Genomic DNA, 19,192 nt, shown 5'->3' with positions numbered 1-19,192 from the left:
ATTTTTACATCAAAAGCAAAACAACACATGTCTGTTTGAGGGCACACAGAGCACTTAATTGCGTGGGATATCGATCTTAAAATTGCCAGCAGCGATATTGATATCTACGCTTAGTCATGAATTACTCTCTTTTCCAGCCCCACATAATCTTGTCATTATCTAGATCAGTTTAGTTTGTCAATTGATACACGAATATATAAAAAAGGGTGTCTTCCTACTGTAAAACATGGGCTATGTATCTCCTGCTGACGCTAACCAGATGGTCTGCGTGTGTGTTTTTTGAGTCGTAAACATTATTGAATTTTCCGCGGTACTTCTTTCTTATATTCCGCGTGTGGTATCAATTTTAAATTACCATGATAATAGACGTAAGTGAAGTATGATCATCGCAGTAAATTTTCCAATTTAAGCAACTGGAAAGAAGAAGCCTGAAAAAAAAAAAAAAAATCAGGGCTTCAACGGGACTCGAACCCGTGACCTCCGCGATACCGGTACGATGCTCTACCAACTGAGCTATGAAGCCACACATTGGGAGCGAGGTCAATTAATTGAGTTCATATCTTCCCGTGAGTGAAATGATGTGAAGTATACATGAAATAATTCATATTTGAACTGCGGTAGTAGATGAAAGTGAAGTATGATCATCGCAGTAAATTTTCCAATTTAAGCAACTGGAAAGAAGAAGCCTGAAAAAAATCAGCTATTCAAGGATGAATAGTGATAATACTGCGATGATCATACTTCACTTTCATCTACTACCGCAGTTCAAATATGAATTATTTCATATATACTTCGCATCATTTCACTCACGGGAAGATATGAACTCAATTAATTGACCTCGCTCCCAATGTGTGGCTTCATAGCTCAGTTGGTAGAGCATCGTACCGGTATCGCGGAGGTCACGGGTTCGAGTCCCGTTGAAGCCCTGATTTTTTTTTTTTTTTTTTTTTTTTTTTTTCAGGCTTCTTCTTTCCAGATGCTTAAATTGGAAAATTTACTGCGATGATCATACTTCACTTTCATCTACTACCGCAGTTCAAATATGAATTATTTCATATATACTTCACATCATTTCACTCACGGGAAGATATGAACTCAATTAATTGACCTCGCTCACAATGTGTGGCTTCATAGCTCAGTTGGTAGAGCATCGCACCGGTATCGCGGAGGTCACGGGTTCGAGTCCCGTTGAAGCCCTGATTTTTTTTTCAGGCTTCTTCTTTCCGGTTGCTTAAATTGGAAAATTTACTGCGATGATCATACTTCACTTTCATCTACTACCGCAGTTCAAATATGAATTATTTCATATATACTTCACATAATAGACGTAGTATTTACACATCTGATCGTGATTTAAATTGCTGAATAGTGATAATTCACTACTCGACTGATTTTATCAACAGGCTGCGGTGAGGTTATACTCAATTAATGCTGTGTTGAAGGCTACTGCGAGCTGACTGAACTTCAAATATACCAACTTGACTAAACCAGGAGGTAAGATGATACTTTGTTTACAAGCCAAAAACACATTTTAACAGAAAGTTTCTAATGGTTTTTGTGGGAAACGCAAGTACACGAAATGATTGCCCCTTTGGCGATCTTTGACGTTCTGCTCCAATTCTTAAGCGAGTAGCTACAGTGTTTACTATTAGTAATTATATAGAAAACATGTATCGCGTTTCTATCGAGTTTTAGAAATACGAGTCGAAATTTGGAAGAACGAGAACACGAGACGACAGGCGAGTGTTTTCATAGCTTTTTCCACCACGTCCGATGATGAAAACGGAGTTAAAGGTACTTAAAAGTCTTAGTTTGCATGTAAATATTTTAAACTCTTGTTTTAAACTAGAGACTTGGAAGTATGTAAAGAGCTGAGACAACCATCCCATCAGAAAACCCTCTTGACAAAATTTTGTTGAGAAAAGAGAAATCTGAAGCTTTGTCCATATAGCTACTCATAACATGTCTTAAAATATCGCAATATTTCCAAAATAATTTTTCTCGTTTCCCGACCAAGTTTGGCCTTTTTTTCATGAATGTGATGAGCCATAAGTTATGTACGTCAGTCGGAAGATCACTCAAAGCTTACCAGCTTGAAATTCATTTGCTAATCGGCAAAGCATCGAGACCTTTTCATTTTCGATTTCAGATGACATCCTAGTGGGACCAGACTACAGGTGTAATCACAGATTATTCAACGATCTTGGACATTCCGCTCAATTTCGGGGAGTGTCAAAAAGTTTAAATTTTAATATCGCCAACAAGCTACACTAGTATTAATGAGTCCTCAAGTCTTTCTTTAAAAACAATCTGTTCGAAAATCATCCTGTCAGTAACATCGCGTTTTCAACATTCATTTCCGGACATACGCCCTAAGTAACAAACACATCAAAATTAGTTTCCTAGTCAAATCCAGAATCAATATTAGTTGATATCCCTTATAATATCCCTTACTCGATGTGTTTGGTTCATTTTCCCTTTTAAGACTCTTTAAAAATCTAAATATTCAAGCTATGCTAGTATTATTGAGTCCTCTACTTATTTATTAAAACAACGGTCTGTTCGAACATCATTCTGCCCGTAACATGGTGTTTTCAACAATCATTCCAAGGCAAGTGCAACAAATACATCAGAAACACTTGGCTAGTCAAAATTAAAATTAATAGTTTCGTGTAAATATCCATCACTTAATGCTTTTGGTTTGTTCTGCATTTTAAGAGTCTTTCTACAACAACCCAAATATACACGCCTTGCAGACGGCCATAGCTTACAAGACGAAGCTGGAGTCTAACATTAAAAATGGTTTCTAATATGATATTTTACAGGTTCATATTATTGCGTTAGGCGAAAATGAAATGAAAACATGAAATGGCAACAGTCGAAAAAATTGTCTGCAGCCTTCCAAATGATGGAGGAAAAGAGAAAAAACGAGTAAAACACCATTTCTTGCTAAAACTCAAAATCCGAGAGTTAAACAGGCCCGGTATTTGCGCAAAACTTGAATCTGACAGTGAAAAAGATAAATGGATCCATCTCACACCGTCAGGGCCGCAACAAGTGTAAGACTTGTTGCCACCGTCGATGTTTATTTTCGGTGGACTCGTAACAAATCAAAGCATTAATTTGGACCATCAAAGTCATCCGGCGGAATCTCTTAAGTCATCCTTTCCGGGACAGACACTTTTTTTGCTTGCGAATCCATATAACTAATAAACTTGTTTTACTCTTTGACTTTTTATGAATGTCGGTTTTGTTACGTCTATCGTCTCCTTCGTGCATGCACAGATGTATAACAACAATAAAACCATTTATGATGAGTGCGGACCCGCACAGTGCCCTTCAGTTCAAGAGTTCTTTGGCCTCTTAACAATATACAATCAAGTGTAAATTTAAAACTGACGAAAAGAAAAGGGTGAAGTGATCCAAAACACCTTTGACGTGGATTATGCTCAAGACACTACAGATTTAACAGAGCTGCTGACGCGCGGCCAACATTAATTCTTGTTTTCATATTTCACTCGTTCTTATTTCTGCCTCAGGGGAAAATAAAATGAAACTAACTGAAAGTGTCAACAGTAGAAAAACATGTATCCAACCTTCAACTGATAAAGTTCTCAGTTTTACTTTTGCTTAAATTGAAAACTAAAGAAATTATACATGACAAGCCAATGTTACTTTGCCATCGGGATAATTGTGATAATTATGACATAATGTACTTAGTAAGGTTTTGACGAACAATGGCAGAAAACTCAGCGCTCCACTGTACGAGAAATGATCAAAATGCATGGGTAAGGTACGGCCATTTGTCTGTCTCCTTGTACCGGATGTCGTTACGAATCTTAAACAACAACTGCATGAGGCTCAAATTGATTTAAAGAATTATTAATTTATCGAGGACCGAGGTTTGCATAAATTTTCATAAGATATGCGGCCGCCTGTCTCAAAGCGGCGAAGCCTAAGACAGGTGCTTCTTGAGATGAGATAAAAACAGTAGCTCAAGGAGACCCATGGAGGCTGGGGCAGCTTTCCCGCTGTTTTCTTCGCGTGACAATGTATTTCTAACTCATCCAGCTGCAGCATATAAACATAGGTTTCTGTGAGTCTTTGCTAGCATTGTGGGTAGGGCATACGAATTGGTAAATAGCGGCGAGTTTGTTTTTGAATATTTTTGAGCTCGATATTTTACGCCAAGAAAATTTTCTTGAAATAAAATTTCAGATCGTGTTAATACTTTCTGTTATAGACTTTAGCACTTTGCTTTTATCATCTCGTTTTCGTGATAACAAAATATATCGCTTTTAGTGACTAGTCAAAGCAGTTCAGTACTTATTATTATTTCTTAGTATTTTGTTATGATTTGACTACCTGCCTCGCAATCTAGATCTTCTCTCGGGAATGCTCTTTGCACAAACAGCGTCTCTTTATGCCTCGCTTATATTCCTGATCTTTTCATAATCATGGAACACAGCTACAAGTTTTTCAAAGAACTTCTGATAGAGAAGCTAAAGCCGGAAAAATTGAAGGAAAAACTAAACTCTTCATGTTGAAATATGAATTTTCTGTACAGTTCTTTGCCTGGCACGATCGAGTGACTTCTATTTTGGCGAAACAAAAAAACAGTAAGGCTAGAAATAATATTTCACTGGATTTTATATTTCGTTGCTAATCGTCACCAAGTAAGCATTAATTTTTTTTTATTATTACTGTTTTAAAAACATGTTAACCATTTAATTGTTGGTAAACTTTGATTAGCTTGTGGTAGGATTTGTAGCCAACAACCAGTTAATACATTGTTGCTTTGTCTGAGACTAAAAAATGATTTAACCTCTTGTCGTATTAGCCATGATCATGTTTAGTCATGGTGATATTTACGTGGATATCAAAATTGTGCTTTGTGTAGCTTCTAAGTATATGTTTTTACCACGGTAGTTTGTAATGTCAAAAAACAGCCAATAAAAATCATCGGCGTGCTGACCAGTGCGGTTTATAGACCTGTTAGGCCAAGCATCATTTCACTCTTTCTTGCTCTGACCAATGCAGAGATTGCATCGCTTTTGAGAAAACCTCTCAGTCAAGCAAGCGTTACTGGTTTTGCTCAGCGACATCTTATCAGAATATCTAGCCATTCTATTCCTTTTCGGCCGAAACTAAGCTTTTCCTTCACATTCACCAGGTAAACAGTTCCTATATTTTATTATCTCTGAGAATTAAGAGGTGAGGTATCGAAGTAGTTATGGCTTTGACTCGAGAATGAATCCTTGGACATTCTCCTGTCTTCCGTATAAGCAGTTGATGTTTTTTAAGCAGACAATTCCAGCCTCCCTGGCTGAAAGATTTCATTGCCACAGTGCTTGGGTGAGGATGTGGCTCGAAATAGTGACTGATTTAATATCTTCCCGTTTTTGTCCTCTAGTAGTGGTTTTCGTTGTTGCCGGAGAACCTAATGCACATCTTGCAAAATTCTTATAGAGCTAACTTGGCTCTCAACTGTATTGAGAGTCTGACCCCACGTTTAAGATGTTTCACAGGAGGTTCTGTGGAAAAATACACATAACTTTACTTTTGTTGTAACAACCACTGAGAACACAGAGGTGTTCTGGATCATTACCTTGAAATTTTTCTACCGTGAAGATAAACTTTTGAATAGCTGAATAGTGAGGGCAACACACAGTTGTTCGTAACCTAAGAGGGGGTGTTTTAAAGTCTTTGAGTTTTTGTGGTTAATTTAGCCATTTTCTCTTTTCATGTATATTTACAGTGTGCACTTCAAACCAAGCCGTGTATTTTTTACGATACGCAGTGAATCAGCTTTTATTATGTCACTTTGACTTGTTTTTGTCTGTTTTTGTTTTTGTAAGTGCATATTCAACTACATTTGGCCGAATCATCAAATTTCAAATTCTGAGAGTGAAAAGAAGGCGAACGACGAATTATATTCGACGAGATAATAAATCACTATGCAAAAGATCGAAGTTAAATCTGGCCTGGCGAGCAGAAATTACGAGGCAGGATGCCCTGACATCATGAAGATAAGCGAAAAAATGCACGTGACATTTAATGGCTATTGATTTTCCTGTACAAGGTTTGCATGAAAAAGAACAATTTCAACAGTTTCTCCAGTTTTTCTAGCCTTGTGGAACTCTAATATTATGATTACACTATAATTGTTTGATTCACTGGCGCAAGCTAAGGACCCGCATCTAAGCGCATAAGAATGTAAACAGAAATTTACTCGTTACTAAGAAATTTCAAGATACCTTCAAATGTATAACATGGCAATGAGGTTAGCTGCTAAGTTCAGGCAATCTGAGCTACGTTTTACCTCCAACGGAAGCACACTACGTACCCATGGCCATGTACACAGATATGAACCTTACGTTCAGGATACAGATAAGGCCATTGACAAATAAGATAACCTTCAATTACTAAGATTTCAAAATTCCACGCGCCAAGCACTGGTTGTTGACTTGCCTTTTAACTGAGCCGATACTTACACCTCGAGGACATATAAATCAATACTTCCGCGCTAAAGCGTTTCTGAGTTTCTCGTGAAAAGAAAAATATCTAAAAAATTTTTAAGAGGGTCTTAGGTTAATTTCCCGATGTGACAATACCATCTACCCCCGCCGCTTTCCCGCTCCTCCCGATCAATTCTAGACTAATTAAAGAATCAACTAGAAAGGAAAGAATCATGATAAACCTTAATTAAAGAACCATAGAAAGAAACCAGAATCATTTTGTTTAAAACATGTCGATTGAAACCAAAACTATGGTATGGGAATGAAAATAAAGTACATACAAAATGGGGACAGGATTTGGTAGGCAAGATGTGTTTAAACCCGTCAATGTTATTCCTTGGATTTTACCAAATTAAAGAGCATTGAATTTAACGAAAAAAAGAGCATTGAACTTCACGAAAAAAAAAGGATATATTTTTTAAAAAAAATTGTATGTGTGTATGCACGTAGACGGAAAATGAGAAGCCATGATTATAAAAATTCAAGGAATATTAAAGGAATTCTTTAGTAGAAGCAAATCGAGTTTTATAACATAACTAAAGCAAAGCGCGCGCTCTGATTGGTTAATTTAGCGTCTACTATTTGCCCATGGGTGTACCCTGCTGACGTGTGTGCTAATGTTTACAAAGCAAATCTTTTGACAGACATTGTTTCCAAAGTAATGACCGACGTTCTTCTGCCAGAAATGCGAAACTGTCTTCACAGTTGTCTGAAGATCAAACTTTATCGAGTTACCGGTGTGCAGTCGGTTGCCATGAATGAATTTTCGCGCGCTTGCTTTTTCTTGTCATGTAAGACTACACGAACCTTTTTTTGTGATGTAGCTCAATAAAAGGACTTCTGTTGTTCCAATGTCTCAATGTTGTGTTATAAAACAATTGGTAAACGCCATAGCGTACACTATTGAGTTATGGATGCACTTGGGAGGTTTGCTAAGCACTCAAGAAGCTAGAGTCGCACTCGGCTATCGCCTCGTGCGACTCTAGCTTCTTGAGTGCTTAGCAACCTCCCGCGTGCATCCATAACTCAATAGTGCAGGCTATGGCGTTTACCATTTGTTAATTCTAGCACCAAATAACCTTTCCTATAAATTTTTATTAGACCTTGATTCTCGTTAAATGATTTCAAATAAACCCGCCCTGCACAACTTTCCAGAACATTCTCAGACAGTCAAAGAAGACTACGATTAGGTTAAAGAAACAAGCTATTCCAGACGTCGCTTAATTGTAATCCGATTAAACTGCATATTTAAAACTATAGAGGTCAGCGATATATTCATTTGTTATAGGTGCAAGTTAAGAAAATGTTTTGACCGCGCATTATCTGAAAGACAATAGCTTTGATTTGTTTTTACACCTACATAACATAGCTTTTAAATTACAGAGCTTTTAAATAGTCAGCGACTAAGCTAAAAGAACAAAATGTGCCAATTGACACAACAATCGTTTTGTAATAAGCTTATGCAAGAACACGACAAGCATTTTTTTCTCTGGTATTTCATCAGCCGATAACAAACCGCTAATGACTTCTGCAAGGTAATCAATCTCTAAGTATTTTACCCGATGCATGCCTTGTCGATAACGTTCCACGTACAAGGGTCAGCTTCCGATTTTTACTAGAAGAATCTTGAGAGAGATTCCTGCTGTACATAGACTGCGACCAAGCAGTAAGATCGGATGTGGCAAAAGATCTAAAAACATCTAATCAGCTTAACACTCGGAAGAGAAATCACACTTTGCGTAAAGGACAAGTTGACCGTGTGCCCGACTGCATGATACAAGAGAGATTTCGCTGACTGAGTCGTGGCGACGTGCACTTTGGTGAGATTCAGTTTAAAGCAATGCCTGTTTGTTAAATAGTTTTAGTTCAAAAAACTAATTTATGGTGAAATTCATTTTAGACCACAGTAGACGAAGAGAATCAGTCAGTTCACTAGTGATCATAAGTGTAATGTTTGTTTATGAGCGTGGGTTGCTGTATCCTGATCAATCTCGATCCTGAAATATTAGCCTAAAAGGACTGCGTCCGTGTGGAACTTATGTACTGATCAAGGATTACGGCTCAGCAAACGCCAGTAATACCGGCCGTACGTTTCCTAACTGGGTATTTTCGCACGCAACAAGCTGCAACAATTATCAACTCGCTCCCTATTGCCAAAAATCTGGTCGCCAGCTGTAGCTTAAAAATTGATGCCTGCTGCAAATTTGGACGATTTAATCAAAACATTTATTCCATTTCTCGTTCTTTGACTAACAATGCTATAAAGTAATACTAGTGTTTGCGTTAATGGAAGATATCGGAGAATCGCAAGAAAAGCCGATTACTACGTTACCATTTGTGAGCTGAGGCCAGTTGGTTAATTATTTGAAATGTTGTGCTGTATCGTATTGGATCATTCTCTTTCATAAGAGTAACGACAAGTTCCGGTTTTCGACCAAGCCTCAAGACCCAGCGTATTTCAAACGAGGGAGTTGAATACCTGTACAGTTTAACCCGGTGTTTAGTAACCTCGGATGAGAGCTACTGTTGACATAACATTTTAACACACGTGGAGGAAAAATAAATATAAAGATTGCATCCCGACAACGGCTAATTATGTAGTGTCTAGTGACGTTTTCCAGTATAGAACTGAATTGGAAAGATTCTATTCGTATTGTAGAAGTAAGCAAATCTCTGGCCTAAATTGTGAAGTTGTGCAAAATTGGAGAAATGAAGCAAAATGAAAACCACCAAAATAATCGACGGAAAGTTTTAACCGAATACTTGGTACAAGTATCCCCAAGAAGAAGAAGAAGAAGACTGAGTTTCGTGGACATCACTTCGTTTTTTTTTTGTTTTTTTGTTTTTTTTTTTAACTTTTTGGTTTGGAGCTCTGCTTTATTTATTCTCAGCTTGGTAATGAAAACCACAGGCTACTCCTCTTCGCTATTTGCGGGTAAATTTACGAACACGGAAGCCCTTCCTGCGGAAATACATTCTGTAAACTTAATCTGCCGTTAACATATCCGCCTTCAGTCGTCATGAAGATAACTATAATTGCACATTTTTATTTCGAGCCGGCGTAGATACTTTAGCGAGCATAAGATTTTATTTCAGCAAACATTGAATCAAAATCGAATTGGTTGTCTATGTTAACTTGACTCCTCCCTGACTCTGTGCCTTGTTGTCGAAGCTGAACTAAGACTCCCCAGGAACTAAAACAACTAAGCACGATCAGTTACAAGTTGTTGACACTTACCAACTGTCGCAAAGGAATTTTCAAAGGTATTTCAATCAGTTCAGTTGAAATTGATAGTGTCCTCTTATTAAAGCAAGCGAGTTATCACGCATGCTGAGCTGAGAAGGTCAGAGCAACACTTCATATGCATCTCGGTAATTTCTTTGTCAGAACGCTTTAGTCTCCTACTTGTGAGGTTCGGGCCGTCGTTACGCTTAACTCGTATCAGCGTTAGACAGTCAACTTCGCGGCCTGCCTTTCGACACCTTACTTCTGAGCCGCGCAATCCATTACGTCCCGATGACTTTTATTCAGCTGTAGCATGAACAGATCAAGGAGGGAGAAAGAAACTCGTACTGCCAACTTCACTTCTCAGGTAGCTTTAAATGCATTTTTATCTCCACTGAAACTAAATTGTAGTCTGGTGAAAACATCTGGTGAAAACATCTTTATGAGTGGATGAATGAATATCATATGTCATCAGATGGAATAAATAAATAAATATCTTCTGGGTAACTGCAGCCGGCCAATGACTGAGTTGCCAGTAATCGGATACCCGTGTTTGCGCAAAGAACTCTGGGATCGTCAGGGGGCAAACATTGCAAGTCGCTAGAAGGAAATGTATGGCGAAGAGTTGTTTCGACGCCCAAAAACACGGTTTTGGGGAGAGATCAACGCTTTTTCGCCATTGTTTTATCGCGAATGGATTTTGGCAATGTGGATACATGGAAAATGTAAGTTTTTGTTTGAATAACCGTGAAATAAGTGATAAATTTACCGATAAGCTCCCTTTTGCTTGCGTGAGGTTTATTGTGAAATACATTGAAGAGCATATTGAAAATTTCAATACACGCCTGATCTCGAGAGGCTACCCGGAGCAAATGGTAGAAAAGACCCTCCGAGAAGTTAAATATAAAGACAGAAAAGAAGCTCTAAAACAGAAATCGAAAATTGCAGAAGGAACTATTACCCTTTGTGTCGGGCAATTTCACTCAACCGTCAATACCAAACTTTGGAAAGCATAATCACGCACAAATGGCACTTTTGAATACAAATACTCAGAGATATATTCAAGGAGCCACCCTTGATCTGTTATAGAAAAGGAAAATCGCTGAAATACGTGCTTCTAAAAGCAAAAGAAAGGCTTTGAGCAACACAGTAGCCACACAGCATGAGTCGCGCGGACTCATTTGTCATTAAATCAACCCCAGACAGTACAATGATCGCCACCGGGCTTATTTCCAGTATTATTTGTATGACTGAGCTTTCAAATAAGCCAGAAGTAACCTGTACACAACTTTAAAGGCTTTACTGGGTTATTTCCTCTCGATTTATACCTAATTAATTTTGTAATATTTTCAGACCATTACGCGATGTAAATTTCACAATAAACCTCACGCAAGCAACGGAGTTTATCGGTAGATTTTGTCACATATTTCACGGTTATTCAAACAAAAACTTACATATTCCACATATCAGCATTGCCCAAATCCATTCGCGATAAAAACGACGGCGAAAAAGCGTTGATCTCTCTCAAAAATCGTTTTCTTGTACCTCAAAACAACTTTCCGCCATACATTTCCTTCCAGCTACTGACAATGTTTGCCCCCTGACGATCTCACAGTTCTTCGCGCAAACACGGGTATCTGATTACTGGCAACTCATTCATTGATATATCGTATATGGAAATGCAAAAGTCCAAGGTCGTAAGACACCCAGAAAAAATAACAAAAACAACGAGCGGAAACGGATTTGCTTTTAATCATTTCTTAAGTTCGTACTTTTGTAATGCTCATTTCATAATATTGATGTCACTTTTAGCCTTCTTTTCAACCATAAATTTTGACAAATGTCAGCATGCAGTTCAAAGAGAACCCCATTAACTTAGTTTGAAAACATTTTTCACCAGTACCCTCTTCAGCGAATTGTGTATTAAGTTGTCAAGTATCCAGTTCTTCCCTATTGATTATTGTAGCTGCTATTTATGTTTTAGGTTATCAGCAACACGAACAGCGTAAGGCCTTGAGATATAGTTTAATAACTGGAAGAAAGGCAAATTAACTAAGTGCCGTACTTGATCAACATGTCATCTTTATAATTACTACCTTTTCTTGGAGTAGAAAAGCTAGCACTTTTGGGCAACCGAAGTCCACAGTTCTTCATGGGTCTCATCGAGCCCGTGGAATTGAGTTTTAACTGTATTTTGGTATTTTAAAACCACTCAATCGCCACTTCTACTTTTGTTTTTATCAGAATGCAGATGTCGAACAGCACAGACAGTCCACTGCCTGATCTTTCACCAGACACCGAATACTCAGGAATACCAAGAACTCCTCTAGTAGTTATTCTGGCGTGTCTTTCATTTGGCACGGTCCTTGGTAACAGCATAGTATGCTTCGCGATCTATAACCATCCAGCTTTGCGTCATGTAACCTACATGTCAATCTTCAGCCTGGCAATCGCTGACTCTTTGGCAGGCCTGGTGGCCATGCCGAGCTATATCTTTAAAAAGTTCACATGGGAAGAACCAATGCAGACGATCGTGTGCGACATTTTTCGCTCTTCCTACTTTCTCACGGGTTACGCTTCCATTCTGAGTTTGTCTGTCATCAGTTTAGAGCGCCTGATCGCCATCAGAAATCCGCTGAACCATGTTACTATTGTCACTCGTCGTCGTGTTGCCCTGGCGCTACTGTTCGCCTGGATAGACGCCCTGTTTGTTTCTTCCCTTCCTTTTGTCCCATGGGAATCAAACGAACCTTATAAGGAGTGCAACTACAGCCCGACCCACTGGTGGAGCATCATGGTTATCATATCCAACGTCATAGTTCCATTTCTTGTGATCGTGATCTGCTACACCCACATGTACATTACGGCTCAGTCGCACATCAAGAAGATATCAAGTAATAAGAGAAACATATCGCACAACAGAGAGCATTCCCGCAAAGATTATAAGGAGCGCCGAGCAAATATCACCATCATGATTGTGATTGGCGTCTTTGTGGCCTGTTGGTTTCCATCTTGCTTTTATTATTTCTTACAAAAAACATGTCCGCAATGTTTCTCAGAATCGTTCCGTTCGAAGCAAAGCCTTGTCAATGCTTTGGTAAAGATTCTGACTTTTACATCGTCCTTTGTGAATTCATTAATTTATTGCTGGAGAAGTCGTGAGTTTAGAAGCGTTTTCCTGAAAATTTGCATTCGCAAGAAGCGAAGCTTTTTTGACTCATTCTCTATTTATTTCAACAGTTACATTTCACGACGGGGCAACGATGATCAAACGAGGTTGCAATGTTCTACGACACAAGAAAATGTGAACATTATCAAAACTAGTGACAGCAAAGACAGCATTGTTTAGAAATAGTGAAGTCAGTAGAATGATAAATACTAAAAAGCGGAGCAGGATCATTCTTCTATTAAATCTTAACCTCGGATAATGTATTTATAGGTTTTTGATCAATTCAATGAATATCGGTTACCAGCCATCATACCTGTGCCTAAGTGTTTGACCGTATATGGAAAACAAGTGCGGCATGGGCAGCTTAGTTAAAGGCCTTTCACCTGAAATGAAAGTTCAGTCGGGAAAGATGGCTCAAAAGAGCACATTTGGAAAGCGTTCTTAAGCAAAAATACTATACAGGGAATAATAGGCCATTAGATCCCGGAAACCACAAAAAATGTTACATTGTCATAATAAACTCAACTACCAAGAGTTTTATAGAAACATTTCATGGAAATGCTTGTACATTTTTGAACGTACAACAAATGGGAAGAAGCCAAGATTAGCGTGCCAAAATTTTACGGGAAGATCCAAAACGACACAAAATCAGTGTATTGGTGAAAACAGATTGACCGTCGCAAAAACAGCTAAAACCCTTGAAGTGCCAGTAACCCCAATTTTTATTTCTTTTGATAAAATCTACTAGTTTCCCTGATTACTTCGGGGAAAAAATTACCTCGATTGATAAAATCCCTGCGTTTCTACAGGCGTTTGGACATGTAATTTCTATGTTCACGACCAGGCAAAGTGGAATCTTGGTGGGGTTACTAGTGACGTCACTTCGAGAACCGGGCTAAAACACTCCAGAGACTTTGAGGACTGAACTTCGAGGGCTGTGAAAACATTTTTGGGTTATTTTTGATTACTTTTTATCAAAACTGGACAAGGTTTTAAAGTGAAAGAACTGTTTCATCTAGCATTACAATTCGGAGTCTAGCTACAATTTGGACGGCTGCGATGTTTATATATATTTTTTCCATTTCCATTTCGAAGTGCGGGTCGCCAGTCGAGATCGCAGTAATTTATGCCAGGATCGACAATTTGCTGGTCCATTTGGGTTATAAAGGTACAAATAATGGCTGAGGAGTTAACTTACAGTTCTAAAAGAGTTATAAAGATTTCAATGAACACGAAGAGTTGGTAATTCGACTTCACGGAACGTGCAGATTTCAGTGTCGAAACACTTTTAGATTCAAACATTACCCCGAAATAAATGCGACGCAGTCGAATTCCACCCCTACCTACTTCTCCAGGTCAAGATGTAAAATATGGTGGCCCAGCATTCTCATAGGAAAATCACATTAATATACATAATATTTGTCAGTAGACTAGATGACATAAAATAAAAATAGCAAAGAAGTAAAAACGCATCAAATGTTTTCCGTCCACACCTTGCCGGAGGAACTTAAAAAACGTAGTAATAACAAGTCATTTTGGATTTGTGTTTGAGGAAACCTCGGTCAGGGAAATCACATGATTATCGTGACGTCATCGTTTTCGAAAAGCTCGGCCGTTTTTAAAATGTTTTCCGCTCACACGAAAATGAAAAGCTGACGTTTTCAAATTCCTGGTTTCAGCGTGGACCAGTAGTTCCAGATAGACGGGTAATAGAGCTCTCTATTTGGGTCGTGTCTGGTTTCTGTGGCATCAGACTGTGGTTCCCTGTGACGTTTCACGGCATTAAAGATTAACAGCTGGGAAAGCACCACGCCTGCATTCACGCCCATCGTATCTTGCTCACCTTTGTTCATGACGCTTGGTCCCTCTGAAATCATGTTCACCAGCGCAAGGAGTAAGTGAGGTACCGCAGACCGCTGACAATCGGTATCAAATGTACCATTAAAGCATGGCTTCTTATCTAATAGCTCTTTCCTCACAAGCATTGCCGCTTTTGCAAGATGCATGGCCTCAGTGTCATAGTCATCAGTTTGGGCAAAGTGTAAAGCGGCACCAATGTCGCCAGAAAATGCCAGCTTTACTTCCTTTCTTTCAGTATATGCGCCAATTAGCAAGCTCTGGTATTTGTGCGAGCAGGCTATCCTTTAACCTTGTACTGTTTACACGGCCTGGAACATGCCCTCCAAGCTGCTCAAGTGAATACGAGTACATTTTTGCCAAATCTGACAACTGGAAAACCATTGGCCTTGGAGCCTCTTCTATATACATAACAAGTTCCGTTAAAGCAATAGCCTCCAAAGAACTTGCGAAGATTCATTATCTCCTTGCTCTTTCAAGGGTCTGATGTTTCTGAGTCGATTATAAAGAGTCGTGAAGCAGGATGGGTGGTAATATGCATCGAGGGTATGCATATCACCAGCTGCCAATTTTGACAACAGCGTATGATCTTGAAGCTTTGTGGCAGCTGCTCTTACGTTGCTATCAACAGCAAATGCTGCTGCTCTACGAAGATTTGTACCTGTTATGACATAAAAATTGCGAAATAGCAAAATTACAACTTTTCGCTTAAATGTATTTTGCTTCGTTTCACAATTTCATCCTCAATTGTTTTTTTTTTCGATTTTACATCCTATCAGAAATAAGTGTTATTCTGAATTTTCTGCACTGTTGCATTAACTCACATTTGTTTACAAATAAGCCTTCTATTAGTGAAGTGTGAACAACCAGAATGTTTAGAATATTCAGTGACTTTTATATGAAGTACAACCCAGTTTTTATTATTCTTTGACAATATATTTACGTGCAAAATGTCTTTGGGTAAGAAATGTACAAAAGAATGAAAATCTCAGCTTACAACGAACATTCCACGCATATCATACATGTAAGTTGTCACTGATTTACTGCTGTGTTACCCAGGGCAGATTTAAATATAGTTATCTTGAGTTTCCTACCCGCTTCCTCGCAAAAAAGCATCGCTTTCTGTCATCTCTGGTCGAAGACCTGGCTGTTGTTCCAAGAGAGGCATGTCTAGTTTTGATCGGAATCGGTTGTGTAGAAGTCTCCTCATCAGAGTCGTCCTCACTGACCTCAGCATGCTTCCTCTGCTGAGCTCTGGTCAGCTTTGCACTGCTGCATGTATTGAAACATGATTTGTACCACGATGCTTGGTGAGATCTGAGTGTTTTTTCAATTCCCCCTCCTTGGTCTAGGAGGGACAAGGGCACTTGAATCGGCAGTTGGCCAAACTCTTCGAACTTTGGTAGATTATTGGCTAAACTTTTGTATCCTGATCCACGATCTTTTCTTTTATCATTACCCGGAGAAACTGGCTTTTCATTTGTATTCTCCAGTTGGCATAAAGCACACAAATCCCAGTTAATACAATACCGAGTACGATGCATCTCCTGATAGTTATTCCAACTTAAAACAGCTTGTTTGTACATGGGAAAAATTAGTCAGGCGTTCCCTACTCGAACCCAGGAAGAACCCAGGAACCAATGAGTCAGGCGTTCATTGCTCACAGCGATTTTTGTTTTCAAATAAAACACTTAAGGTCATTCCCCAGTATTGCATTGCGCATCCCTACTGCGCATAATTTCACGCGTGATTAGCGCGCGCGCATTAAAAAATGGTGGTCTTTTCTTTACGGCTGGACCTCGTCATAGAGGTAAATCGTCATTTTCTCGCAAACGAGTATGGTGACCTATCATTTTTTTCTGTTGTTTTGAATTGAGTAATAAATTTCTCTGTGTAAAATAAATATGGACCAATTCTCAGTGCAGAACAAAAAACAATCGTCAGAAACGTGAACTTAGCAAGCAATCGTGGCTACAATCATGGTGCTATTATAACGATTTATTGGGTATAGACAAGGTGCTGTTACTCCTAAACGAACATGGGGACCCCTCATTTTTATTTCAAAATTTAGGTTCCTATAATATAAACAATCAATAGGCAAAGTTTCACAAAAATCTCAGTGCAGGTTCTATTTCAGTGGAATGACCTTAAACTTTACTAAAAGGTGACTGTTTGAGTTTTATTAAACTACGTATGATTGTCACAATTATCGTAGGTAGGGCATTTTGCGCATAATTTCATTACGTTTAGTGCATAAACAAGACTAGCTATGAGCCTGCTGTACAAAACCGCTGACCGCCTGCAAAAATCGTCATAAAACATATACTTATGATTAGGATCCAGATGGGAGCTTCATGATATTCGAATCTACAAGCTAAAAGGCGCTGATTCTGAAAATTTCACACTTGTATCACTTACTTGAACAATTCCGCTATTTTTTGTTGCTAATCTTCCGGACTATTCTAGGTGTTTGTTTACAGACCAGCATGCTGTAGTTAATGTCCCTGTTCCGTGAGCGTTATTATAGCCCATTATTATTATCGCACATATATCAATCACTAAAAAAAACACACACACATCATTTGGCGTAATGTGAGGGGACACAACCTTGCGGTTGGCATGGGAAGCGACTTTGATTTGCGTGACCTTTAAAAGCTTCACTTGTCACCAGCACTACCGCACTGAAAACAGACAAGAGCAACGGCAGGTCAATTTGATCACAATGTAACAATAGCACGTAGGCTGACCTTTCAAACCTTACTTATCACCAGCACTACCCCCGCACTGCCAGACCGCCAACCCCGAAGGAGGTGACCCCCAGGTTTACTGACAAACAGAACATCCTCCGCACAGAGAGAGAGGATGGAAATTTTCTTCACTTTTGATCAAAGCTTACTGAGTACAGCACGCTACCGAGTGGAAGTCCTTTTACACTGCATAATGGTGCTTTTGTAGCTAGACATGACTATGGGTGTAACCAATAGCAAGAGGCCATGATGCAGATAATATTGTGATAAGACTAGACAATCTTTCCCAACACTTGACACAATAAAATAAAGCATTCAAGGATCTCACTCGATCTCTGCCGGTGCCAAACATAATTTGACGTCGTTAAATGTAATAACTAACCGTTTCCGAGGTTTGCACGTCATGCCCCATTAACTGCGCTTCACTGCTTACGCCGTAGGGCTTTCTTAATGTCCCTGTTCCGTGAGAGTTCACTTTTGTGTGTTATTATAGCCCATTATTATCATCCCACATTTAAGAAATAGAAAACATGTACCGTGTGTCTATCGAGTTATAGAAACACGAGTGGAAGTTTGGGAGAACGAGAAATGCTATGGGAACACGAGCCGCAGGCAATCAGCGCGCGTATTTTGTTAGGACTGTTTTCTAAATATCAATAAATAAAGAAAGCCACACATCATTTGGCGTAATGTGGGGGGACACAACCTTGCGGTTGGCATAGGAAGCGACTTTGATTTGCGTGACCTTTAAAAACCTCACTTGTCATTAGCACTACCGCACTGGACACGGACAAGAGCAACGGCAGGTCAACTTGATCACAATATAACAATAGCATGTAGGCTGACCTTTCAAGCCTCACTTATCACCAGCACTAACCCGCACTGGAAACGGATAAGGGTATTGGCAGGTCAAATTTGAATGCCTGACCTTGAAGCGGCTCACTTATCTCCCCGGCAGCACCGGATCGGACAAGACTATTGGCAGGTGCACAAATGAAAGGGGGAAAACACTGCCCAAAGTTTGGGGGAAGTCGCTACCCGAAGACTTGACCGCCGCAGATATATGCAAGTCATATATCCCCCCAAGCACAAAACATCATATCTACATAATAATCCCCTTTTCAGTACAATGGGGAAATTATTCTTTCCGAGTTCCAGAACCTCCTTAAATCAGTTCTATCACCAATATGTGTCGTACCATGTGCGACAATTAGCACCAGAGTGATCTAGACCAGTCCAATAACTGGAACTTGTATTTGATAAAACCACCAATTTCAGCTTAATGATATTGCTCTATTTTGAATATAATCCTTTCTATCGGCCTATGAGTTGCTGTAGAGTAGAAGTAACCATGTATATATCGATAATTGATATGTTCATAGAGGAGATCTACCCTCGAAGAAAAAATGGCTAGGGATAATTTAAAAGCAAGAATAACCCCAATAATATATTGGCAACGATTGACGTGTGGCTGCCCGATACGAAAACCCTACAAACCCTTTGGGAGAAAATAGGGAACGTACTCTTCGTCGAAGGCCTGAGCGCAATACCCCTGCAGATGGGGCCAGTCATATACCGGATTGATGCAAAACATAAGTGTATGTGTGTCCATTGACCACAGTCCACCAGAAGGTGGTTGGCATGCGTGCAATTGTCCATAAGTTCATGAAAGCCA

The 19,192-nt window shown here is 39.2% G+C and overlaps 1 protein-coding gene across 2 annotated transcripts in view; it reads left to right on the top strand.

The window, feature by feature from the left end:
- The window catches only part of LOC149106345 (histamine H2 receptor-like), a 28,879-nt gene extending 14,498 nt beyond the window's left edge, over window positions 1-14,381 (top strand). The window contains exons 2-3 of one of the 2 annotated variants that reach the window (XM_089298073.1): window positions 1,404-1,494; window positions 11,989-14,381. In XM_089298073.1, coding sequence (XP_089154199.1) covers window positions 11,990-13,093 — 1,104 coding nt within the window. In that variant the 5' untranslated portion in view covers window positions 1,404-1,494; window position 11,989 and the 3' untranslated portion in view covers window positions 13,094-14,381. Of the gene's footprint in view, window positions 1-1,403; window positions 1,495-7,891; window positions 8,339-11,988 lie in introns of those variants that run through there. The other variant, XM_089298074.1, reaches the window with a different exon arrangement.
- The last annotated feature ends 4,811 nt before the right edge of the window (window positions 14,382-19,192 follow it).

Source organism: Orbicella faveolata, unplaced genomic scaffold, assembly GCF_042242905.1.
Source record: "Orbicella faveolata isolate gen_17 unplaced genomic scaffold, um_ofav_v1 contig_3, whole genome shotgun sequence".
Taxonomy (NCBI): Eukaryota; Metazoa; Cnidaria; class Anthozoa; order Scleractinia; family Merulinidae; genus Orbicella; species Orbicella faveolata.
This window is presented reverse-complemented; position numbering and strand designations above follow the sequence as displayed.